The 26,583-nt window shown below is 45.0% G+C and overlaps 1 protein-coding gene across 3 annotated transcripts in view; it reads left to right on the top strand.

Moving 5' to 3' along the window:
* Window positions 1–26,583, top strand: part of LOC126980694 (putative neural-cadherin 2) — a 78,902-nt gene that overhangs the window by 1,820 nt on the left and 50,499 nt on the right. For all 3 annotated transcript variants that reach the window (XM_050830833.1, XM_050830834.1, XM_050830835.1), the window contains exon 2: window positions 24,243–24,362. In XM_050830833.1, coding sequence (XP_050686790.1) covers window positions 24,243–24,362 — 120 coding nt within the window. The remainder of the gene's footprint in view (window positions 1–24,242; window positions 24,363–26,583) is intronic.

Raw genomic sequence — 26,583 nt, 5'->3', positions numbered from 1 at the left:
GAAAATATCAAATACTATTTCATATGTAGCATAAAAAACAATAAAACTCAAACGTATGTCTGTTAATCGAGAGGAAGAGAGTAGGAAAGCAAGGTCCATGGTCTCTCACTCTCTCTCTCTCTCTCTCTCTCTCTCTCTCTCTCTCTCTCTCTCTCTCTCTCTCTCTCTCTCTCTCTCTCTCTCTCTCTCTCTCTCTCTCTCTCTCTCTCTCTCTCTCTCTCGAGCCAAACGGTCTGTGTGGCTTGTAACTTTGTGTAATTGTCTGTCTCCCGGGGTAATCACACCAACCGCCTGGGACCAAAGGACAAGAGCTGGAAATCGTTGTATACTGTCCGGGCTAATCTGGGAGGTATGGAACGCTTACATATAAACAACTGCTTTATTTAATCAGTGCGCTCTTATCTGCCCCTTGTACGCAGATTGGAAACCGAATGCGTTGTGTGGAATCTCAATGTAACCTTTTCTCATTAAATAGACAAGGTTTTGGCCCGGGATAGTTGTATTAATTAATCAGTGTTCTTTAGAATTTCCTTTTGCAAATTCAGTGTGTGTGATTGGAGTTTGTTTAGCATTTACTTCATTGTTCATATAAAAGCATCTTGAAACTGCTAAAATTTGTGACCCCCCCCCCCTGTCATCTGGTCGTTTAGTTATATATTTGTGAGTGAACGAACGTGTCACGACAATCTCTCAACTTCCTTTGGCGGCAATGTGACGCCGTCTAGTGCGCTTGGTTGACGATGTCCGTAGACTAATTCATTTACATTTCGATCAACAAGGGAGATGTCAGCACTTATGAAATTCCGCTACGCCTTCCACCACCACCACCACCATCCTCCAATCCATCACAACGACAACCATTACCACCACCGCCAACAACAACAACAACAGCCCCCACGAACACAGTCATCACCACCGCTATCACCGCCAACAACAACACTGCCATCACACCACCAACTCAACTACTCCTGAGCTCTCACACACAACCAGCACCATTACCTTTCACACTCCTCACCACTCCTACCATCTCCCCACAGCCATTATACCCGTGACTTCACCACTAGACTATCTCAAAACACCACTCCTCTCATCACCACCACAACCACCAGTACCCTCTCACCCCTTCACACCACCATTTCCACCACCCTAACTGCCACCACCAGTACCGTTACCACACCTCACATCACCACCAACGCCACCCCCTTTAACACCAATCACCCTTGCTTCGCCACCACCGCCACCTTCAGCCCATCGTTCCCATCAGGGCAGAAGGTGTCCACGCCCATCATAATGAGCTTTTATAGGTAAAGGTGCGCGGCGGTGGCCTTAACGCTGCCCATGAGTCACACAAACGACCCATCACGGCTCCCTTCACCCTCACTGCCCTGTCCCCTTCTTACCCTCCTTGTCCTGTCCCCTGCACCCTGCCGCCGACACCACTTACACCAACACCGCACTACCCCCGTCGCTCCCACCATCACCCCACACCATCACCCATGCTAATCCTACTTCTTACACCCTCTTACCGCCACCTCACCATCCCTGTCACCCTTCCCAGCACACCATCACCCTTACTAATCCTGCTGCTTACATTCTCTCACCGCCACCTCACCATCCTCGTCACCCTTCCCAGCACACCATCACCCTTACTAATCCTGCTGCTTACACCCTCTTACCGCCACCTCACCATCCTCGTCACCCTTCCCAGCACACCACACCCTTGCTAATCCTGCTTCTTACACCCTCTTACCGCCACCTCACCATTCCCGTCACCCTTCCCAGCACACCATCACCCTTACTAATCCTACTTCTTACACCCTCTTACCGCCACCTCACCATTCCCGTCACCCTTCCCAGCACACCACACCCTTACTAATCCTGCTTCTTACACCCTCTCACCGCCACCTCACCATCCCTGTCACCCTTCCCAGCACACCATCACCCTTACTAATCCTACTCCTTACACCCTCTTACCGCCACCTCACCATTCCCGTCACCCTTCCCAGCACACCACACCCTTACTAATTCTGCTGCTTACACCCTCTTACCGCCACCTCACCATCCCTGTTACCCTTCCCAGCACACCATCACCCTTACTAATCCTACTCCTTACACCCTCTTACCGCCACCTCACCATTCCCGTCACCCTTCCCAGCACACCATCACCCTTACTAATCCTGCTGCCTACACCCTCTCACCGCCACCACATGCACCACCACCTCCTCACCATCCTGCTCACCCTTCCCATCACGCCACTGGATCACCCTTACTAATCCTGCTGCCTACACCCTCTCACCCCTTTCACTTAGCTCTCTCACACCACTACCATCATCACCACCACCCTTACCACTGACACCTTTTGGAAACGACCTCAATGTAACCACTCCTACCACTAACACCACCACTACTTCCGCCAGTAGATTATACACTCCTCTTTTTCTACTTCCTCACCTCCACCACTGTTATTAAGTTTACCATTACCAGTGTTGTCAGATTTCCGCCCCTAGCCTATTATGATTGCCTACTTCTAACCACAAAAACGTCTCCTGCGCCTCAATAACTAGATTAATTAATAGTTCTCGTTAAAATGGTTAGTTATTGATGTCCTTTTGTGGTAGTCAAGCGTCAGAAGTGTCAAAAATAGGGTAAGTGCAAAGGGGTGGATAGGATAAGCTGGCAACACTGCACCATCCACACCACCACCACCATCACCACCACCACTACAACTATTCAGCTTCACCATCCCCTTCACTATTCCTGCTTCTTATCCATTTCCACTGTCTCCTCTGTAGCCAACAACATCACCACCACTTCAGTTACCACCACCACCATCACCACCACCACCACCATCACCACTACAACTATACAGCTTCACCATCCCCTTCACTATTCCTGCTTCTTATCCATTTCCACTGTCTCCTCTGTAGCCAACAACATCACCACCACTTCAGTTACCACCACCACCATCACCACCACCACCACCATCACCACCACCACTACAACTATACAGCTTCACCATCCCCTTCACTATTCCTGCTTCTTATCCATTTCCACTGTCTCCTCTGTAGCCAACAACATTACCACCACTACAGTAACCACCACCGCCATCATCACCACCATCACCATTATCATCAGTCCTACCACCACCGCCATGACCACCACTACCATCAGTTTCATCACCATCACCACATCCACCACTACCACATTCATCACCACACTACATTATAGACACCACTACCCTTACCACCACCGCCACAGTTCATCACCACCACCACCACTAACAAAAACGACAACATATTTATACCACATTCACCACCACACTACATTATAGACACCACTACCCTTACCACCACCGCCACAGTTCATAATCACCACCACCACTAACAACAAAAACGACAACATATTTACTCTTTCTCCCTCTCCCTTTCTCTTTAAAACTCAGTCGTAATTACACCACACGTCCGCCGCACAATCAGCCCCCATTCACAATCCTCCTGACGCTTACACAACCACGAAATGATTGTTGGAAAGATAAAATAAGTAAACACGAACGCATTTTCAGGTATGATAAGCTTTTTTTTACTGTTGCTACCATTAGATAATTATGTTGTCGAGATAGTAGCTGAAATGACACGACAAACAAACAGGTTTTATTTCTATTATATTTCGGTTTCACTGATAACTAATTCCCTATCAAGATTGTCGTTAGAAAGGATAATAGGACAAATATTTATTAACGTCGTATCAAGTGGATTAAACTATTATTTTTATTTGTTTTCAACCACAAGAAATTAACATGTTATTGCGGTAATCGTTGAAATATGACAGGTAAAATATGCGTAGTAGCAGGAGTAAAAGTAAATGAAGAGTAAAATTAGTTGTCACCCCAAGAAATATGATGTCGAGATGAGTATTAATAAACAAGTTAAAATGGAATTCAGTTTAAGCCAGACTAAAAATCATCCTTCACCACCCTCACCACCAGGAACAAAAATGACGTCTCAAAATGATCCTTTACCACAATCGCCCCCAGGAACAAAAATGATGTCTAAAAATGATCCTTTACCACAATCGCCCCCAGGAACAAAAATGATGTCTAAAAATGATCCTTTACCTCAATCGCCCCCAGGAACAAAAATGCTGTCTAAAAATGATCCTTTACCTCAATCGCCCCCAGGAACAAAAATGACGTCTAAAAATGATCCTTTACCACAATCGCCCCCAGGAACAAAAATGATGTCTAAAAATTCTCCTTTACCACCATCGCCACCAGGAACAAAAATGATGTCTAAAAATGATCCTTTACCACCATCACCACCGGGACAAAAATGACGTGAAAGTAAGCGTTCAAAAGCAAGACAGCAAACATTAAGGTGGTCTCAAAAACATTAAACATTTCTCTTTTGCCTCCTTGCGTTATGTGCGGCCAGGCAGCAAGTCATGTTTTATGCAGGCCACGGGGGGCCGGGCGCGATGTGTTCACTCGTGCGTGCCGCGATAATTTTGCAAAGAGAATGGCTTAACATCAAAGGATCTGTTGATTTCATGTCGTTAATAAATGTTCGTTTCTTCTGTTTTAATGGCTTGTTATGAACGACTGGGTGAGAACTGAGGAGTTAATGGCGTGGATTGTTACGTTTTCTTTGTTTCTCGTCGAGTCATAAAAAAATAATGTTTGTGTTGATGTTATTTTTTGGTACAAATATTTACCGAATCTTTTTCATCGCCATGGCGTCATATCTCACGTCTGCACGCTATATATGAACATATTTCGTTTCCTTTGCCCCTTCCCTCCACCCCTTTATCTCTCTCTCTCTCTCTCTCTCTCTCTCTCTCTCTCTCTCTCTCTCTCTCTCTCTCTCTCTCTCTCTCTCTCTCTCTCTCTCTCTCTCTCTCTCTCTCTCTCTCTCTCTCTCTCTCTCTCTCTCTCTCTCTCTTTTCTTTAATCCTACCTTCCTTTCTCTGTCCCCTACTCACCAGCCTCTCCTTCCCTCCCCCCCTCCCCCCTTGCCCCGGGTCACCCTCATACCGTCCCCAACTTTGTCATCCACTTAAGCCATGGGCGCCACACCCTCGGGGAACTTACGGGAGACATAACCGTGTTGCCCGGTGCCCTGAGCCTCCACAGCCTGCAGGTGAGCTTGACATTAAGGGGCTTTATTGGGAGAAATGAGCACTTAGAGGGGAGAGACGGGGCTCCAGTTGGATAGGATATGTACTGGGAAGGGAGGGAGACGCTCGGATCAGCTCCACGGAATTGCGAATATCGGAGGTAATTTCCGGGCAGAGAATTATTTTGGAGATGCATTCATGAGAGGAGAGGAGAGGAGGCGGATGAATGCAGTTATCTTTTGTGTGTGTGTGTGTGTGTGTTTGTATTGTGGGTGAGGCATTTTCCCCTCGCGTTCTGAGTTTGTCTTTCATGTGAGGGGTTCAGATTCGCCCCTAGAAAGTCTGGTCACTCAAGCTACAAATCATCTGTTGTTCGTGAATTCAATTTTTTTGTGTGTTTGTGGGTGAGGTATTTTCCCCTCGCGTTCTGTGTTTGTCTTTCATGTGAGTGGTTCAGATTCGCCCCTAGAAAGTCTGGCCACTCAAGCTACAAATCACCTCTTGTTCGTGAATTCAATTTTCTGTGTGTTTCTTGTACACCGATTTCCTTTCATTCTAAGCATCTCCCTTAGGCAGATTTCTCAAATACACAAACATAAACTATCATGCTTTTTTAGTTGATTTATTTTCTTGTTTACAGTAAAGGAAGCAGGTCAAGGGCATAAATAAAAGTAATAGAGAGAAAAAAACACTGTCCATAAAAAAAGAGCTCAAAAGAGTGGCCAAAAGAGAGGTCAATTTCGGGAGGAGAGAGGTCTCGATACTCTCCTCGTGAAAGAGTACAAGTTGGTGTGTTTGCGTGTGTGTTTAAGTGTGCGTGTGTTTTTTGCATCTCGTGTTTCCCTTCTCATCCCTAGTCTTTCCCTCGGCTGTGTGTTCCTATCCAGCTATATGAAGTCTTGTTTTGTTTAGTTTATGGGAGCGCGTCGCCCCTTTTGAAGTTAGTTTTTGTGTGTTTTCTTTCCCAGAGTTGTTCCCTGCTCGATCTTTGTTTCCCTCGTGCAGAGTGTGTCAGTACACCCACACATACTCTGGCATGCTTTGTTTAGTTGATGATAACAAGGCGTCCCTCATGGATTTTTTTTTTCTGTGTGTGTGTTTGCGTTTATGTGTGTTTTTTGCATATCGTGTTTCCCTTCTCATCCTAGTCTTTCCCTCCGGCTGTGTGTTCCTATCCAGCCATATGAAGTCTTGTTGTGTTTAGTTTACTTTATGGGAGCGCGTCGCCCCTTTTGAAGTTGGTTTTTGTGTGTTTTCTTTTCCCAGAGTTGTTCCCCTGCTTGTTCTTTGTGTCCCTCGTGCAGATAGTTTCAGGATACCCACACATACTCTGGCATGCCTTGTTTAGTTGATGTTAATGAAGAAGGCGTCCCTCACTTAGTTATTTTTTTTCTCTGTGTGTGTGTCCGTTTGTGTGTATCTTTTTGCAACGCTTTTTTTTTTCCTTTTCATCCTTAGTGTTTCCCTCTGGCAGTGTGTTCAAATCCAGGCATGTGAAATCTTGTTTAGTATAGCTTAGCCAGTGGGAGTGTATCGCCGCCCTTATGAGGTGAGTTATTTTGTGTGTTTTCTTTGCAGAGTTGTTCCCCTTCTCGTTTTCTGTTTCCCTCTAGCAGACTGTTTCGATACATTCATAATACGTTGGGTTGGTTTAATTTGCTTACTGGCAGCGTAGGATTTCTGAAGGTGTCGTAATGGGATATAATGATTTAGTTTTGGTCAGGGAATGTCAAACTCTTGATATATACGTCCGTGGAGCTTTCGGCCATAATAGGTTTGGTTTATTTCATTTCCTTAGTGGCAGCGTATTCCTTAAAAGGCGTCGTAAAGGGGTGGAATGATTTAGTCTTGGTCAGAGAATGTTGCCCTCGTATATACATCCGTGGAGCTTTAAGCCGCCTTGCCTCCTCGCCGTGGCCGCCTTGGGATGGGCAGCAGGGTTCATAAGATTCAGCTGCGTTAGAGGAAACTCGGCTCCATCCGTTACCAGCACCGGCCGTGACTCAGGGACCCCGCTGACCACTGCTAGTCCTTCCGCTTCCTGCTGGGACGAGTACGTATTATATTTCTTTCTGTGTCTGCCTCTGTCTGTCTGTCTGTCTGTCTGTCTGTCTCTCTGTCTGTCTCTCCTCTCTCTCTCTCTCTCTCTCTCTCTCTCTCTCTCTCTCTCTCTCTCTCTCTCTCTCTCTCTCTCTCTCTCTCTCTCTCTCTCTCTCTCTCTCTCTCTCTCTCTCTCTCTCTCTCTCTCTCTCTCTCTCTCTCTCTCTCTCTCTCTCTCTCTCTCTCTCAAGTATATATCAGTTAAAACATTTATATTTTGAATTACACAATCTTATCTTCCTCGGCCAACTTCAGTGCCGCACGCGGTGTAATTGTAGAGCGAGCGCCTTGAATGAAAGTGAAATCCAAGTCCCGTTCTGCAAGCCCCAGCAGTGACGGAAGAAAATAATCTGATGTATCATACACTTACCATCGTTAAAGAGCAATTGAAACTACATTTACTACTTTATTAAAAAAAATATAAAAAAAACTCGCGAAAGAAATAATGGCCTACCCATCCGTGTTGTTAAAATAAGATCTTCAAATTTCGTGAATGTTGGTGACGAATTGAAGAGACTCGCAGCTTTAAGGTGGAGGCAACTGTCGTATACTGGTATTAGGTGTACGTGACGAGTCAGGAAGGGTATGGAGAAGGTAAGGGAAAAGCTGGGTGGCATGTGCAGGGAGGAAGACGGTAGGAGCTGGGTGGCATGTGCAGGGAGGAAGACGGTAGGAGCTGGGTGGCATGTCCAGGGAGGAAGACGGTAGGAGCTGGGTGGCATGTCCAGGGAGGAAGACAGTAGGAGCTGGGTGGCATGTGCAGGGAGGAAGATGGTAGGAGCTGGGTGGCATGTCCAGGGAGGAAGACAGTAGGAGATGGGTGGCATGTCCAGGGAGGAAGATGGTAGGAGCTGGGTGGCATGTCCAGGGAGGAAGACAGTAGGAGATGGGTGGCATGTCCAGGGAGGAAGACAGTAGGAGCTGGGTGGCATGTCCAGGGAGGAAGACAGTAGGAGCTGGGTGGCATGTCCAGGGAGGAAGACAGTAGGAGCTGGGTGGCATGTCCAGGGAGGAAGACAGTAGGAGATGGGTGGCATGTCAGGGAGGAAGACAGTAGGAGATGGGTGGCATGTCAGGGAGGAAGACAGTAGGAGCTGGGTGGCATGTGCAGGGAGGAAGATGGTAGGAGCTGGGTGGCATGTCCAGGGAGGAAGACAGTAGGAGATTGGTGGCATGTCCAGGAGGAGGAAGACAGTAGGAGCTGGGTGGCATGTCCAGGGAGGAAGACAGTAGGAGCTGGGTGGCATGTCCAGGGAGGAAGACAGTAGGAGCTGGGTGGCATGTGCAGGGAGGAAGATGGTAGGAGCTGGGTGGCATGTCCAGGGAGGAAGACAGTAGGAGATGGGTGGCATGTCCAGGAAGGAAGACAGTAGGAGATGGGTGGCATGTCCAGGGAGGAAGACAGTAGGAGATGGGTGGCATGTCCAGGGAGGAAGACAGTAGGAGATGGGTGGCATGTCCAGGGAGGAAGACAGTAGGAGCTGGGTGGCATGTGCAGGGAGGAAGATGGTAGGAGCTGGGTGGCATGTCCAGGGAGGAAGACAGTAGGAGATGGGTGGCATGTCCAGGAAGGAAGACAGTAGGAGATGGGTGGCATGTCCAGGGAGGAAGACAGTAGGAGATGGGTGGCATGTCCAGGGAGGAAGACAGTAGGAGATGGGTGGCATGTCCAGGGAGGAAGACAGTAGGAGCTGGGTGGCATGTCCAGGGAGGAAGACAGTAGGAGATTGGTGGCATGTCCAGGAAGGAAGACAGTAGGAGCTGGGTGGCATGTCCAGGGAGGAAGACGGTAGGAGCTGGGTGGCATGTGCAGGGAGGAAGACAGTAGGAGCGGGGTGGCATGTCCAGGGAGGAAGACAGTAGGAGATGGGTGGCATGTCCAGGGAGGAAGACAGTATGAGATGGGTGGCATGTCCAGGGAGGAAGACAGTAGGAGATGGGTGGCATGTCCAGGGAGGAAGATGGTAGGAGCTGGGTGGCATGTCCAGGGAGGAAGACAGTAGGAGCTGGGTGGCATGTCCAGGGAGGAAGACAGTAGGAGATGGGTGGCATGTCCAGGGAGGAAGATGGTAGGAGCTGGGTGGCATGTCCAGGGAGGAAGACAGTAGGAGCTGGGTGGCATGTCCAGGGAGGAAGACAGTAGGAGATGGGTGGCATGTCCAGGGAGGAAGACAGTAGGAGATGGGTGGCATGTCCAGGGAGGAAGATGGTAGGAGCTGGGTGGCATGTCCAGGGAGGAAGACAGTAGGAGCTGGGTGGCATGTCCAGGGAGGAAGACAGTAGGAGATGGGTGGCATGTCCAGGGAGGAAGATGGTAGGAGCTGGGTGGCATGTCCAGGGAGGAAGACAGTAGGAGCTGGGTGGCATGTGCAGGGAGGAAGATGGTAGGAGCTGGGTGGCATGTCCAGGGAGGAAGACAGTAGGAGCTGGGTGGCATGTCCAGGGAGGAAGACAGTAGGAGCTGGGTGGCATGTCCAGGGAGGAAGACAGTAGGAGATGGGTGGCATGTCCAGGGAGGAAGACAGTAGGAGCTGGGTGGCATGTGCAGGGAGGAAGATGGTAGGAGCTGGGTGTTATGTCCAGGGAGGAAGACAGTAGGAGATGGGTGGCATGTCCAGGGAGGAAGATGGTAGGAGCTGGGTGGCATGTCCAGGGAGGAAGACCGTAGGAGATGGGTGGCATGTCCAGGGAGGAAGACAGTAGGAGCTGGGTGGCATGTCCAGGGAGGAAGATGGTAGGAGCTGGGTGGCATGTCCAGGGAGGAAGACAGTAGGAGCTGGGTGGCATGTCCAGGAAGGAAGACAGTAGGAGATGGGTGGCATGTCCAGGGAGGAAGATGGTAGGAGCTGGGTGGCATGTCCAGGGAGGAAGATGGTAGGAGCTGGGTGGCATGTCCAGGAAGGAAGACAGTAGGAGATGGGTGGCATGTCCAGGGAGGAAGACAGTAGGAGCTGGGTGTTATGTCCAGGGAGGAAGACAGTAGGAGATGGGTGGCATGTGCAGGGAGGAAGATGGTAGGAGCTGGGTGTTATGTCCAGGGAGGAAGACGGTAGGAGCTGGGTGTTATGTCCAGGGAGGAAGACAGTAGGAGCTGGGTGTTATGTCCAGGGAGGAAGACAGTAGGAGATGGGTGGCATGTCCAGGGAGGAAGATGGTAGGAGCTGGGTGTTATGTCCAGGGAGGAAGACAGTAGGAGATGGGTGGCATGTCCAGGGAGGAAGATGGTAGGAGCTGGGTGGCATGTCCAGGGAGGAAGATGGTAGGAGCTGGGTGGCATGTGCAGGGAGGAAGATGGTAGGAGCTGGGTGTTATGTCCAGGAAGGAAGACAGTAGGAGCTGGGTGGCATGTGCAGGGAGGAAGATGGTAGGAGCTGGGTGGCATGTCCAGGAAGGAAGACAGTAGGAGCTGGGTGGCATGTGCAGGGAGGAAGATGGTAGGAGCTGGGTGGCATGTCCAGGAAGGAAGACAGTAGGAGCTGGGTGGCATGTGCAGGGAGGAAGACAGTAGGAGCTGGGTGGCATGTGCAGGGAGGAAGATGGTAGGAGCTGGGTGGCATGTCCAGGGAGGAAGACAGTAGGAGCTGGGTGGCATGTCCAGGGAGGAAGACAGTAGGAGATGGGTGGCATGTCCAGGGAGGAAGACAGTAGGAGCTGGGTGGCATGTGCAGGGAGGAAGACAGTAGGAGCTGGGTGGCATGTGCAGGGAGGAAGACGGTAGGAGATGGGTGGCATGTCCAGGGAGGAAGACAGTAGGAGCTGGGTGGCATGTGCAGGGAGGAAGATGGTAGGAGCTGGGTGTTATGTCCAGGGAGGAAGACAGTAGGAGATGGGTGGCATGTCCAGGGAGGAAGACAGTAGGAGATGGGTGGCATGTCCAGGGAGGAAGACAGTAGGAGATGGGTGGCATGTCCAGGGAGGAAGACAGTAGGAGATGGGTGGCATGTCCAGGGAGGAAGACGGTAGGAGATGGGTGGCATGTCCAGGGAGGAAGACAGTAGGAGCTGGGTGGCATGTGCAGGGAGGAAGATGGTAGGAGCTGGGTGTTATGTCCAGGGAGGAAGACAGTAGGAGATGGGTGGCATGTCCAGGGAGGAAGACAGTAGGAGATGGGTGGCATGTCCAGGGAGGAAGACAGTAGGAGCTGGGTGGCATGTGCAGGGAGGAAGACAGTAGGAGCTGGGTGGCATGTGCAGGGAGGAAGACGGTAGGAGATGGGTGGCATGTCCAGGGAGGAAGACAGTAGGAGCTGGGTGGCATGTGCAGGGAGGAAGATGGTAGGAGCTGGGTGTTATGTCCAGGGAGGAAGACAGTAGGAGATGGGTGGCATGTCCAGGAAGGAAGACAGTAGGAGCTGGGTGGCATGTCCAGGGAGGAAGACAGTAGGAGCTGGGTGGCATGTCCAGGGAGGAAGACAGTAGGAGATGGGTGGCATGTCCAGGGAGGAAGACAGTAGGAGATGGGTGGCATGTCCAGGGAGGAAGACAGTAGGAGCTGGGTGTTATGTCCAGGGAGGAAGACAGTAGGAGCTGGGTGGCATGTCCAGGGAGGAAGACAGTAGGAGCTGGGTGTTATGTCCAGGGAGGAAGACAGTAGGAGCTGGGTGGCATGTCCAGGGAGGAAGACAGTAGGAGCTGGGTGGCATGTCCAGGGAGGAAGACAGTAGGAGCTGGGTGGCATGTCCAGGGAGGAAGACAGTAGGAGCTGGGTGTTATGTCCAGGGAGGAAGACAGTAGGAGCTGGGTGTTATGTCCAGGGAGGAAGACAGTAGGAGCTGGGTGTTATGTCCAGGGAGGAAGACGGTAGGAGCTGGGTGTTATGTCCAGGGAGGAAGACGGTAGGAGCTGGGTGTTATGTCCAGGGAGGAAGACAGTAGGAGCTGGGTGGCATGTGCAGGGAGGAAGACAGTAGGAGCTGGGTGTTATGTCCAGGGAGGAAGACAGTAGGAGCTGGGTGTTATGTCCAGGGAGGAAGACAGTAGGAGCTGGGTGTTATGTCCAGGGAGGAAGACAGTAGGAGCTGGGTGGCATGTCCAGGGAGGAAGACAGTAGGAGCTGGGTGTTATGTCCAGGGAGGAAGACAGTAGGAGCTGGGTGGCATGTCCAGGGAGGAAGACAGTAGGAGCTGGGTGTTATGTCCAGGGAGGAAGACAGTAGGAGCTGGGTGGCATGTCCAGGGAGGAAGACTGTAGAAGCTGGGTGTTATGTCCAGGGAGGAAGACAGTAGGAGCTGGGTGTTATGTCCAGGGAGGAAGACGGTAGGAGCTGGGTGGCATGTCCAGGGAGGAAGACAGTAGGAGCTGGGTGTTATGTCCAGGGAGGAAGACAGTAGGAGCTGGGTGTTATGTCCAGGGAGGAAGACAGTAGGAGCTGGGTGTTATGTCCAGGGAGGAAGACAGTAGGAGCTGGGTGTTATGTCCAGGGAGGAAGACAGTAGGAGCTGGGTGGCATGTCCAGGGAGGAAGACAGTAGGAGCTGGGTGTTATGTCCAGGGAGGAAGACGATAGGAGCTGGGTGTTATGTCCAGAAGAAGACGGTAGGAGCTGGGTGTTATGTCCAGGGAGGAAGACAGTAGGAGCTGGGTGTTATGTCCAGGGAGGAAGACAGTAGGAGCTGGGTGTTATGTCCAGAAGAAGACGGTAGGAGCTGGGTGTTATGTCCAGGGAGGAAGACAGTAGGAGCTTGGTGTTATGTCCAGGGAGGAAGACGGTAGGAGCTGGGTGTTATGTCCAGAAGAAGACGGTAGGATGGTGACTCCGTGGAGGGGTGAGGGTATGGATGTGTTGTGTCTGGCTGCGGGAGTGTGTGGAAAAACTCTTGCCACTTGGGTTTTTGTGTAGGCCCGGGTAATGCACCAGCACCCCACACCCGACGCGGCGGCTCGCTCTCTTCCCTCACCCGGAAAAGTTTCCTCCTCTCTGTCCCCCTCTCTCGTTTTCCACTTTATTCGCCGGCGTTCTCTAGAGTCTTCTTTCCCATCTGTCATCCTCCTCTCCCTCTGCTCCCCTCACAAAGCCCCACACATCACGAGCGATTTAATATTACGCTCTTTCTTCTTTCTCTCTCTCTGTGCCGCTTATAATTTATCCGCCGCCTCGCTACCTTCCTAAATGAGTTTCTTTTTAGCTTGTTGTTTTTATTTTCCAGGCTTGTTTCCGAACGCGCCCTCCATTTGTAAGCATTAATAAAGATTTGTTGAGCATACACTTCACATTTTGTTTTTCTGTGTGTTTTACGCGCGTGTGTGTGTGTGTGTGTGTGTGTGTGTGTGTGTGTGTGTGTGTGTGTGAGTGTGACGAAACTGTTTTTGTGAGTTATTTTTGCTTTCATTTCCACCACCACCACCAAGGCAGCCACCCTTCTCCTTTTTCCTCCTCCTCCTCCTCCTCCTCCTCCTCTCTTCCTTTACCGTTCCTTCTCTTCTCTTCTCTTCTGTCCTCGCTTCGCCTTTCTCCTCCCCTCTCCTCTCCTCTCCTCTCCTCTCCTCTCCTCGCCTCTCCTCTCCTCTCCTCGCCTCACCTCGCCTCTCCTCTCCATATCTTCCTCGTTCCTCATTATCCTCGTTCTTATCCTTGCCCCCCTCCTCCACATCCTACCTCCCCTCCTCTTCCTTTTCCTCCGCCTTCTTCGTCTCTCCTCTCCTGCACGACTTCCTACCCACCTCTTCATTTTCTTCCTCCTCTTCCTCTGCCCTCTCCTCCACCACTTCCTACCTCACGTCCCCTTCCTTTTCTTCCTCCTGCCTCCTCTCGCCGTGTGTACAGAGGGTCAGGTACAGACAGGCGGGCCACAGAAGCCTAAATCCGTAGCCACTCACCCGTCCGCTGCAGAGACTGAGTTGAGAGCTGAAGTGATTAAATTTGGGCTCAGAAAAGAAAATCGGCTCCTCGGCTCTTCTTCGGCAAAAACATATTCCCCCGAACTCCTGAAGCCGGTCATAGACTTTCAATATACGTTAGTTAACCTTCAAAAGATATGAAAGAAAACGAGAAGTAAGGCATATGGCGCCATAGTTTTTTTTATTTATTTGTCACGCTCCACAATTACCGTTTGCGTGGCTTTAATATTTTCATTAGATTCAACGATATATTTTTAGCCACTCGCCGCTCCTGCTATTCGCGTTAGTTTATTATTTTCATTTACCTGTTATGTATTTTAAATGGCCGCTATTTTCATTCCTGCTCTTTTAATATAACCGTGATGATTTTTTAATTATTTTTTTAAGGATGACGGAGGATAATAATCGGCTAGTTTTTTCTCAATTCTGCATTTTATTTACTTCTTCCGTGGTACAGTAGTTAGCGTCCCAACTACGAAACTGTGGCCCTGGACCCGAATTTTCAAATTTTTCGGCGCCCAATTACACATATTTTACAAGGCTTTCGCAGGCGTTTCGGGCATTTTCAGGGGTAGTTTAATGGCCCTGGTGGTTGTTTAAGTCTTCTGTACCATGAATGTGAAAAAATCCTCATGAAAGCCCGATTAATATCCATTTTGACCTTTGAAAATAGTTAATGTGCACCTGAGAATACCGCCCTTGGGCAGTCAGCGTGCAGTCCACCCAGCTGCTGTTCATCCTTCCTTCAGGGGTGGTCGATAAATGGGGGAAACCTGGGGAAAGTATACTGGGGTAACCCGGATGTCACACCGGCCCTGTGTCGGGTTAAGGGTTCTCTCCCACCACTCAAAGGGCCAACGAGACGGAGATGAGCACCGCCGCCACGCGCAGCTATGGCATGTGCTCCAAAATCTACCTTATCCTTACTTTTTTTTTTTTTTTACAGCAGAGGGGACAGTGCAAGGGCGTAAAAAAAAGAACACAATAATTATAAAAAAAAGCCCGATACTTACTGCTCCTAAATAGAGTTGAGTTGCCAAAAGGAGAATGACCACTGTTATCACTCCTGTTCTTTTAACCCAGTGACAGCAGGGATCATGTTTCTTAATGGTCCCTCTAAGCGAGAAAAATTAGAAAAAATCATCTCTCACACAAACCATTTCATAATAATTATATATCCAAGCATTTGTGATCAGTTTATGCATCATCTATTTTGGGGGTTTATATCATGGCACAAATTTGGCCCGTCGCTGCTACACGGTAAAGCCACAAATTTGGCCCGTCGCTGCTACACGGTAAAGCCACAAATTTGGCCCGTCGCTGCTACACGGTAAAGCCACAAATTTGGCCCGTCGCTGCTACACGGTAAAGCCACAAATTTGGCCCGTCGCTGCTACACTGTAAAGCCACAAATTTGGCCCGTCGTTGCTACCGGGTTAATATCTCCGTGCAGATTTCTTTATTATTTCGGGAGGAAGGAAGATAATAGATGGAAAAAGGTTCTCAGTTCTGCTTTGTTTTTACCTGTGCGTTAGTTTAAAGGTTCGCTGTTATCATTTTTGTTCTTTTAATGTCTTCGTCCTGACTTTCTTTCTATCGGGAGGAAGAAGAAGGACAAAAGGCTTTACCCTTAACTCTCCTCTGTATTTACCTGTGATTTACCTTGATTTGCCTCTACCTTCCTTACCTTATGATTTACCTTTATTTACACTTTTATCATTCGTTTTTTTTAATATTCCCATGACGATTTTCTATTTACCTGTAATTTACCTTGATTTGCATTTACCTTAATTTCCCTTCACCTTACTTACCTTGTGATTTTACCTTTATCTACACCTTTATCATTCCTTTTTTTTTAATATCCCCATGACGATTTTCTATATCTGAGGGAGGACTGAGGTTAGTGAATGGCAACTTCCCTCACTTCTTCTCTTTCCACGGCGCACAAGTTCGATCCCTCGCCTTTACTTACTGTCCAAACACTCACGGTTCTCCTCGCCCGGCGCCAGCAAGACACTGGTTCCACTATTTTCTGACCATACAGCTCATGTTATCCGGCCGTGTTCTTCCTCCTTTCCTCTTTCTTCTATTCCCTTTTTTATTCTCCTCGATCTCGCTCTCCTTATCATCTGTCTTCTTCTGCCATTTCTCCCTTCCATCACCGCTTTTCCTAATCCTCTTATTTTTCTCCTCCATTTGTCTTCATCATTTGTAATTTCAGGTCATTTCCAATTTTTTTCTTTATTTCTATTTTTTGTGACTTCCTTTTCTTTCTTGTCTTTCCCACCATATTTCTTTTTCTTTACTTTTTTTCTTCTTCTTCTTCATCTTCTTCTTCTTGTTCTTGTTCTTGTTCTTTTTTCTCTTTCTTTTTCTTTTTCTTTTTTTTCTTCTTCCTTTTCTTTTTCTTTTTCTTCTTTTTCTTCATTTTTCTTTTTTCTTCTTTTTCTTTTTCTTCTTCTTTTTCTTCTTCTGCTCATTGGCTACAGCACACACACACACACACAGAGCCACAGATATATATAGATATATATATATATATATATATATATATATATATATATATATATATATATATATATATATATATATATATATATATATATATATATATATATATATATATATATATATATATATATATATATATATATATATATATATATATATATATATATATATATATATATATATATATATATATATATATATATATATATATATATATATATATATATATATATATATATATATATATATATATATATATATATATATAGTTCCGTGGAAGCCATTGTTTTCCAGCACATACCTTGACGTTTTTGCTCGCGGATAGTTTTGAAGGTTCCCCCACGAGTCACTAACCGCCGTCACCATTCATATTTTTTTCCTAACAGTTTGTTTTATGTTGCTTGCAAAAAGGGGAATTCAGAACGAGCATGAAAATGTTTCTGCTCGGCTGTTATTCAGAATTCGTTAAACCAGCTGCGTAGGACCATCTTTTCTTTGTCGCTGAGGCACAAATCAAACACTTTCGTTGTTATCTGTCAACATTAGCTGACTTATTGTATTGGCATCAGATAGTGAAAAAAATAACTATTCACCGAATTTTACAAGCATTTCCAATAGATATTACTCTTCAATACTGGTTCTTCAGTTCTCCCTTACACTTAAAGTCATGTACTTAGAGAATGCACACACACACACACACACACACACTCAGACACACACACACTAAAACACACACACACACACACACACACACACACACACACACACACACACACACACACACACACACACACACACACACACACACACACACACACACACAATCAGACGCACACACACACTAAAACACACACACACACACACACACACACACACATACACACACACACACACACACAAACGCAGCGGTTCGTGACAAAAGTGGAACCCGCCAATCAAACTTCCGCCTATCTTGACACACCCTCGCGGGGCGCACGTATAGGAGTTCTGTGGTGGCTGCAGGGGGTACATATTCCTAGACCGCGGCTGGCAGAGCACCCGCTTCTGTCTATATATGCCTGGATGACTTTGAGGCCGTGTCCGTGTGTGTGTGTGTGTGTGTGTGTGTGTATATATATATATATATATATATATATATATATATATATATATATATATATATATATATATATATATATATATATATATATATATATATATATATATATATATATATATATATATATATATATATATATATATATATATATATATATATATATATATATATATATATATATATATATATATATATATATATATATATATATATATATATATATATATATATATATATATTCATTTATATATGAGTACTACCCAAAAAAATCGAGATGGAGAGATCGATGCTGAGTACCCATGTAGTGTAAGAAAAGAAAAACAAAGTAGATGACATGTTAAATGCATTTAAAATCAAGAAATGACAATGATCGGGTCACACATGTAAGAGAGAGGAAAGCAGATGAAAAAAAGTGATAACACAAATAACGTCAGCTTATAGACCAATGGGAGGCCATCCAGCACATGGTTTGGAGAAACTGAGAATCCAGGGAATATTTACATGGATATGGAGACTAGAGACACAGGAGAGACACGAATGGAAATGCTTGGATTACAACTACAGACTAAAACAGGTAATAGATAAAACAAATGAGTGAGAAAAACACTTTAAATGCATTATATAGCGTCTCCTAAACATTTTTTATTCGTTTTTGCCAGGTGATTCTTTTATTCGTCTCGATGTAAACTACCAAATTTTTATTTATTTCATCACACCATTCGGTAAGCGCCATTTCCTTGGATTGATTTAATTAGAGGTATTTGACAGTCTCTCACTCGACCTCTTATACGTTTCTTACAAGGTACATACCGTTAGGTTCCCTCAAGTGGCCTAGCAGACGGCCCCAATCTGTTGGTGGCGCGGGAAAGTTTTATTTTAAGTTGCTGCCCTGATATATAACTTCCCTGCCCCATGCTGTCCCTTGATGCTCCCTTTGATTGATATCGCTGAAGTTAGGGATGATGAGATATCTGAATACCATGTGAGCAATCTTTCCCTTCTTGTCGTTGGTTGGAACTTGTTACCTGGTTGCGGTGGGACTTAAACCAGGTTCACCATGTCCGCGCGCTAACCACTCGGCCACCGGCTCCGCGTATTTGCTCTGACCAATTGTATTCTTAATTCTGTTTGACCTTATTATGTCTTCTGTTTCTGTTTGTTCTCCTATTCATTTCTACTTTAATTTCATCCCTTATAGTAGTTCATAGCGTTGATTTCTCCATTCCTTTTTGAACACTTTTTTTTCCTTTCCAAAGTCTCAGTCAGCTTTCATATGTCTTGATGGAGAGAGCTTACATAAAAGACATTTCTCTCTAATATCAATAGTAGAAAACCTGTGAATATTACCTAATTTTCAGAAGGCATTCCAGCCCGGTCTATCTTATCACCAGTTTGAGTTGCAACATTTGTCCTAAGTATGTATATTAACGGACTGTTTCGAGATGGGGTGACATTTATTTTTCAAGAGAGAGAGAGAGAGAGAGAGAGAGAGAGAGAGATGCTGTAGACGAAAAGATACAGATAGATAAAAGGATTGAAGAAAGACAGACAGACAGACAGACAGACAGATGAGTACCAAAGACTGAGGCAGCAGAGAGAGACAGACATACATACAAAGACGCAAAGGGACAAAGACAGGAACAGAGCGGGCGAGGGAGACAGCAAATATGACGCCAGTCCCCGCAATAACCCGCCTCCGCCTCCCGTCTTCACTGCGGCCCCTAATGTGTCGAGGATCGCGCAGGCACGCCCAAGGAAGCCGCCGCCGAGCACCTCACAAGGACCATTCAATACCCGGTCAATAGGGACTCGAGGAAACAAACACAAAGCACTCGGAGTCCCCTAAATATGTATTCCATTCCATTCCTGGCACTTCAAGGAGTTCTGGAAATGTGTTTGTTTCGAGTTAAACGTTTTGCACAATTAATTAACGCCCTTCTCTTCTCGTTAGTGGTGATTATAATCTAATTCCAGAGTGGAGGAATGAAGTTTTTAAAAGCCAACTTAACTTCCCATGCACATACGCTTAGCAAAAAGTCCCCTTCCCATAGTAAGAGTCCAGTAAATAAACTAATTACCGTAAAATGCATGGTCAAAACAATACAAGGAAAATTCTAACTCGCTCGTGACAAGAATAAAATAAACAGGTCACTTCTTTGGATTCTTTTTGGGAGCGGCGAGTAGCGGACTTTTTTTATTATTGTTTCCTTTTTTGTGTGCCCTTGAGTTGTCTCCTTTGTTGTAAAAAAATAAAATAAATAAATAAAACTATCCATGCAAAAGTTTATTCATTCCACTTCATGATAGCAAGAGTCCAAGCAATCACTTCCGCCAATGGTTAGGTACAAGAGCAATGTGAGGGTGGGCTGAGGGCCAGTTTTACAGTCCAATACACTACGTTTGTGAGCTGCCCAACCAAGCATTAAGCACGACCAAAACTCCCTGTTGTTCTAGTGTTTGGCGATGAGATAAAAAGGAGAAGGAAATTATAGGAAACCACACAGGGAATCTCTTTATTAGTATCTGGTATTGAGTAGAAATAACGGATCACTGTGGAGAATATAGTTTGGTTTGGGAGCTTACAATAACACGGTGTTGGACTGTGGAACTGGCCGTGAATCTTGGGGTTAGTATTGCTGAGAATCTAAACACTGTCTCTGGCTCTTCTCAATAGGGACAACACTCTGGGCTGATCATAAGAACATAAATGCTCTCCTTCACAGCGTCTTCAGGGTTGCAACAGTTTAAAGAAATTTTGTAATGTTGACTATTTTTTTTTTCGTTATTCATTTATTTATTTATTTGTCTTCTCTTTTATTATTCCCCGCGGTGACATGTTCTTCCGCTCCTTTTTCTGTTGCTAATTTTTACTACTTCTTCTATCTCTCTATCTTTCTCATTACAATCATCATCATTATTAATATTATCATCATCATCATCGTCATCAATATCAACCTTTTCCTCTTTATCTTCTGCATCATTTTTATTATTCTTATTATAATACTCATCATCATCATCATCATCATCATCATAATCCCCCTCCTCCTCCTCCTCATTACTGTTATTACTATTATTGTTATTGCCCTGAGTTCCCATGAGCTGCCAGACCGCCTGCCACTGATCGTTCAGTGCCTCGGGTCGGCGGCGGGATGGGACACAAAGGCTCGGGGTGTCAGGCTCTGAGCGGGGGGCGTCTAAGACAATGGCGGGGATTAGACCGCCGCCTAATCCAGCATTAGTGGAGCCTCGTCCATCATGTCCCAGGGTGACCTGCCTGCGGCTGGCTGGCGAGGGAAGAGAACTTGTATATACGAACAGAGTATTAAAGGGTTGTCACATTTATATCCCCGTGCACTTTATAAGGAAACTTTGTCCGCTAAAAAATGCATGCATAATTATTTCAGTTCTAAATATTGTAACGAACGTTTAGGAACCTGAACATTAAACAATCGACCTCTTCACTTAGTAATAGGAATAAGTGAATGCATAGGTTACATAGATGAATTAACGAATGAAAAATTAAGCATATAAATACATAAATAACATGAACGAACGTTTATGATTATTGTTTTTTCTCTCTCTCTCTCTCTCTCTCTCTCTCTCTCTCTCTCTCTCTCTCTCTCTCTCTCTCTCTCTCTCTCTCTCTCTCTCTCTCTCTCTCTCTCTCTCTTTTTTTCTGATGCGCGCGCGCGCACACACATACACACAAACAAACAAACAAACACGCAAGCAAACGTACACAAACAAACAAATGCTCACACAATCAAATAAACAAACAAAAAATACTCAAACAAACAATTAAACAACGTGAACACACACACACACACACACACACACACACACACACACACACACAGTATCAGATGAGTGCTAATGAACTTGTAAAGGCACATGTCTGGATTACAGCAAATGAGCAGAGTCTGGAATAAGCTGAGCGGGGAGAGCACTTGTATCTTGATATTGTGACTGTTGGAGGAGAAATTCAGGCAGGCAGGAGTGTAATGACCACGAGGGAAGCTGTTGAAGGCAAAGGCGATAAAACGAATTTACATATATTAGAGAGGAAAGCTGAGAGGGGAGGCTAACGCATAAATGAACGTTGTAGAGGACTGAGCGGACCGTCTAAGGGGAAGGTTGAATATATGAGTCATTACATGTTATTTTTATGTGGAGTCGGAACTTTGTTGAGCGAGACGTGAGGCAATGGAATAAAGTTACATTCATTATTATTATCTTGAAAACCACATGTGATGGATGATTAGCTATGAGGAACTATATGGTGCCATCAACAATGAAAGTGCCAAAACAACACTAGATTATGTAAGTGTAATTGTTAATGTATTGTGTCAAAACGCCAGTATCTTTCTTGACACCGGAAATGGAAACATCTGTTGTTGTTTCAAAGAGAGAAAGTAATAAGGAGAAACCCGGAAGCCAAAGTTAATTGAAGTTTTAAGGGTGACATGAAACTCCTCTCCTGAAACTGATAAACTGGACGAGGGAAAAAGAGAAGAAGACTGTCTCGTCCAGAAGCCACAAACAACGCGGATCAAGGGGGGATCGGCTTCGTCCAGTAATGCAATATATATATATATATATATATATATATATATATATATATATATATATATATATATATATATATATATATATATATATATATATATATATATATATATATATATATATATATATATATATATATATATATATATATATATATATATATATATATATATATATATATATATATATATATATATATATATATATATATATATATATATATATATATATATATATATATATATATATATATATATATATATATATATATATATATATATATATATATATATATATATATATATATATATATATATATATATATATATATATATTTATATATATATTCGTATCACTTCGTACATATACCCCTTTTCCTCACATAGGCGGCGAAGGATAACGATAAATCCTTAAACAGAGGAGGACATCAGGCCAGCGAACGGGTCACAGTACGTTGTATTGACACACCATTCCTGCAGTGCCGCCCCGAGGCCTGACATCGGCTTTAACCGCATCAACGCTGATAGCCCGGCGCCGTAAGATGCTTCACACCACCCGAAGGTCGGGGAGTTAGGCGGCAGTTTTAAATCGCTCCCTTCCTCTGTAATCATATTTTTCCATTACGTCCTTTCATCCTTTTACACTTTCGCATTTGCCTTTTTCATGAACTGTTTTATCTCTATCTTCCGCCACATCAAGCCATCTTTTCCGATGTCTTTTGCATCTGCTCTCTGCATCGATAAACCGTGACTTTGCGGGTCATTGCAGCGCGGCAGACTCTTCTTTCAACTCCTTTGTGGCTCCTCTTCCGCCCCGTCTCCTTCCTCACCCTGTCTCCCCTCAGCGTTCCTCGGCACTCTCGTTCGCTCCTTTCCTGCCTAGATTTTCCCGCTTGACCCATGCAAGTGTCTCATCACCGTCGTCGTCGTCTTTGTCGTCGTCGTAGTCATCATAATCAGCACAAATATTTTCACCATCCTCCTCCTCCGCTTCATTCTTATACTACTTCGCTCCCTGTAACCGATTTTTCACATTCAGTAACCTGGCCTGAATCAAACACCATCACAAGGAACCTTCAACCTGCCATGCATCAAAATGACCTTCCCTTCACTACATTCGGTGCCTCGTCTGCTGCTGTGTGCCTCCCTGCCGCCTCTATCCGCACAGCGCCTTCCCCGCCCTCACCTCATAACACGTAGAACACACACAAATAAAGAAAGATCAAGAGTTAGAATTAAAAAAAAAAAATTATTTATACCAATAAGTAAATAGAATTTCAGATTTTTTTTAATATAAGGAAGTATAATAGCAATATATCAAAAATTATTATCATTATCAATATTATCATTATTTTTGTTATTACTATTATTATTATTATCCTCCTCCTGCTCCTCCTCATCATCATCATCGTCATCATCATCATCATCATCATCATCATCATCATCATAATCGTCGTCGTCGTCGTTATTGTTATTGTTATTACTGTAATCGTTATTTTTATTATTATCATCATCATTATCATTATTTTTATATGCATTTTCATCATTAACATCGGTCTGTATGTTCTCTTTAGTGTGCTTGAAACACAAAATGATCGCTCGAGAAAATTACAAGGAAAAGGAAAACAGACTTCCCTGAGAACACCTGCACTGCACCTTCTCTTTCTACGAACACTCACTTAATGAGATTTAGTACGTAATGCTGACTAGTATTCAAAGGTGATAAATATAATCAAATCAGGGGTACAAAAGGTAGAAGTCGGATTATTATAATTGTTTTTATTTTTTTGGTTATTATTGTTTTCCTGTTGGCTGTTGTTGACGTGTGTGTGTGTGTGTGTGTGTGTGTGTGTGTGTGTGCGCGAGAGAGAGAGAGAGAGAGAGAGAGAGAGAGAGAGAGAGAGAGAGAGAATGACTATATATGTATGGTTATGTATGTGTTTTCGTGTGTGTGTGCGTGTCTGCGTGTGTTTCTCCTATTATTCCTCCGTGGTGTTGACGTGCGGGTGTCTGTGTTGCAGTAACCAAGCTGGTGGCGGGCGGGCCGGTGGAGTTCGAGCACCCGCACTACGTGGTGGAGGTGGCCGAGAACACCTTGGCCGACCCGCTGCTACGCCTCACCACGCGGGCACACTCCCACGGTAAGTGCCGCCTGCCTCACACTTGTCTCCTATGATCATAACCCCTGTGTCTGCAGCTCGGGTTTCTATTCTCGTGTGTTGATATCCAATTAAGTCAGCGACAAGTAGTGAATGTAGCCTTTTGTGTAGATATGTATGTAGTATATAAGATATGTAGATTTTTTTTTTTTACCAACATTACTTCGCCTGGCTCCTGAGAATCGTTACAAAAAGGCTCCTCCATAGGTGTGTTTGTCTTTGCGTAATGAAGGACTGTCTGTCTCATGGGATCACTAGTATTATCGGGAGTGAAAAGTGTTGTAAATTTCCTTTTCTTATGGAAATTACTCAGCTAACCAAATGCTCTACAACAATAGTTTAGTCTTCTCTCCCAAACAGTTCTTCGACACGCTATTATGGTATACGAACGCCTTGCCTTTGTCTCCACCCTTTCTTTGCTCGCCCGTCACTGGCAATTCGTTGAATTTTGTATCAAAGTCTCTCAAGATTCTGAGATGGTTTGAGATTCTGAAACTTTGTCAAACTCAAGCTGAAAAAGCAACTGAGAGCACGAGGAGCCGGAGGCGATTCATACTTTTTTCGTGGCGTTGGACTCACACAATAAAATCCTGAAAATGCACAATGGAGTTGCTTCATGGTAAGAACTCTTGGTGAAAAAATTTGGAGATTGCTGAAGTTAAGGTACATATCGCACAGGAATAGCGCGCCTTGCCAGCCGTGTATTCATGAAAGCTCTGATTTTATACAAGACATAAGTTGCTTTAATTCATCAATCATGGCAATGGAGTAGGTAAAATTGCTAGAGCTGTATTTTTAGTAGATATTATTCCGGTTCATCCTCCACAAAAAAACTGTTTCTATGACTCGCTCCTTCAGTGTCTTGATTTTACGCTATAAAGAGCACTGAAGCAAATCAATTTGAACATCACATATTATATTATGAGTCAGCAAAGTGAAGATAAGAGACAAATACCTCTTGCTGCTTGACCAGTTTCTAAGACAAACGCGTAAACAAACATAAATACCTATTGTTATTCTTAAAATCCATGATATTGCATCTAATCTGATTTTTTTTCCTGATAGTGAAGATATTGCGTGTATAGAAAATTTTATGAACCCAAGCCACGTAATTGTTCAGAGTGAAGATTTTGCGTGTATAGAAAACTTTATGAACCCAAGCCACGTAATTGTTCAGAGTGAAGATATTGCGTGTATAGAAAACTTTATGAACCCAAGCCACGTAATTGTTCAGAGTGAAGATATTGCGTGTATTTAAAACTTTATGAACCCAAGCCACGTAATTGTTCAGAGTGAGGATATTGCGTGTATTGAAAACTTTATGAACCCAAGCCACGTAATTGTTCAGAGTGAAGATTTTGCGTGTATTGAAAACTTTATGAACCCAAGCCACGTAATTGTTCAGAGTGAAGATTTTGCGTGTATTGAAAACTTTATGAACCCAAGCCACGTAATTGTTCAGAGTGAAGATTTTGCGTGTATAGAAAACTTTATGAACCCAAGCCACGTAATTGTTCAGAGTGAAGATATTGCGTGTATTTAAAACTTTATGAACCCAAGCCACGTAATTGTTCAGAGTGAAGATATTGCGTGTATTTAAAACTTTATGAACCCAAGCCACGTAATTGTTCAGAGTTAATGCTAAATATAATGCGTTTTTACAAGAGACGTACAGAAAAAAAACACCCTGAAAGCAAAGTCCATGAAGTGTACGACGACCTCTTCTTGAAGAGAACTTGTATCGAGAATCTAATGATCAATGGTATTATCTAAACATGTGTTCTGCAACTGACGTCACCGCAGATGTATTTGTAAAGCGGGCAATTCCTCATCATTTAGCATCGCTCCGAATGGACAAAACAGATTGGAATTCAAATGTTTGCTTTTCCTCTCCCCAGTAACCCCGCAGCGTCTCGGAATGGATTTTATCGTGTCCAAGACTTTCATTACTATTGGCGGTTACCTTTCCCGGTACATAACTCGCAAAAATATCGAAATCTAAGGTCGTGGGCGAGCTACAGCGTTTCCCCCTGGAGTCCCGGGCCTTTCCTTGGACAGGCAACCAGGCAGGCAGACAGACAGACAGACAAGTGAACGAGCAGAGAGACAGCCGGTTACCAACACAGACAAACACGCACGAGCCCCTTGAACATCCCCCCCACACGCACACGCACACACTCGCTCACAAACTCGCCCGCACACG

This window comes from Eriocheir sinensis, chromosome 45 (genome assembly GCF_024679095.1).
Source record: "Eriocheir sinensis breed Jianghai 21 chromosome 45, ASM2467909v1, whole genome shotgun sequence".
In the NCBI taxonomy this organism is placed as follows: Eukaryota; Metazoa; Arthropoda; class Malacostraca; order Decapoda; family Varunidae; genus Eriocheir; species Eriocheir sinensis.
The sequence above is the reverse complement of the archived record's forward strand: the minus strand, read 5'-3'. Positions and strand labels throughout refer to the sequence as shown.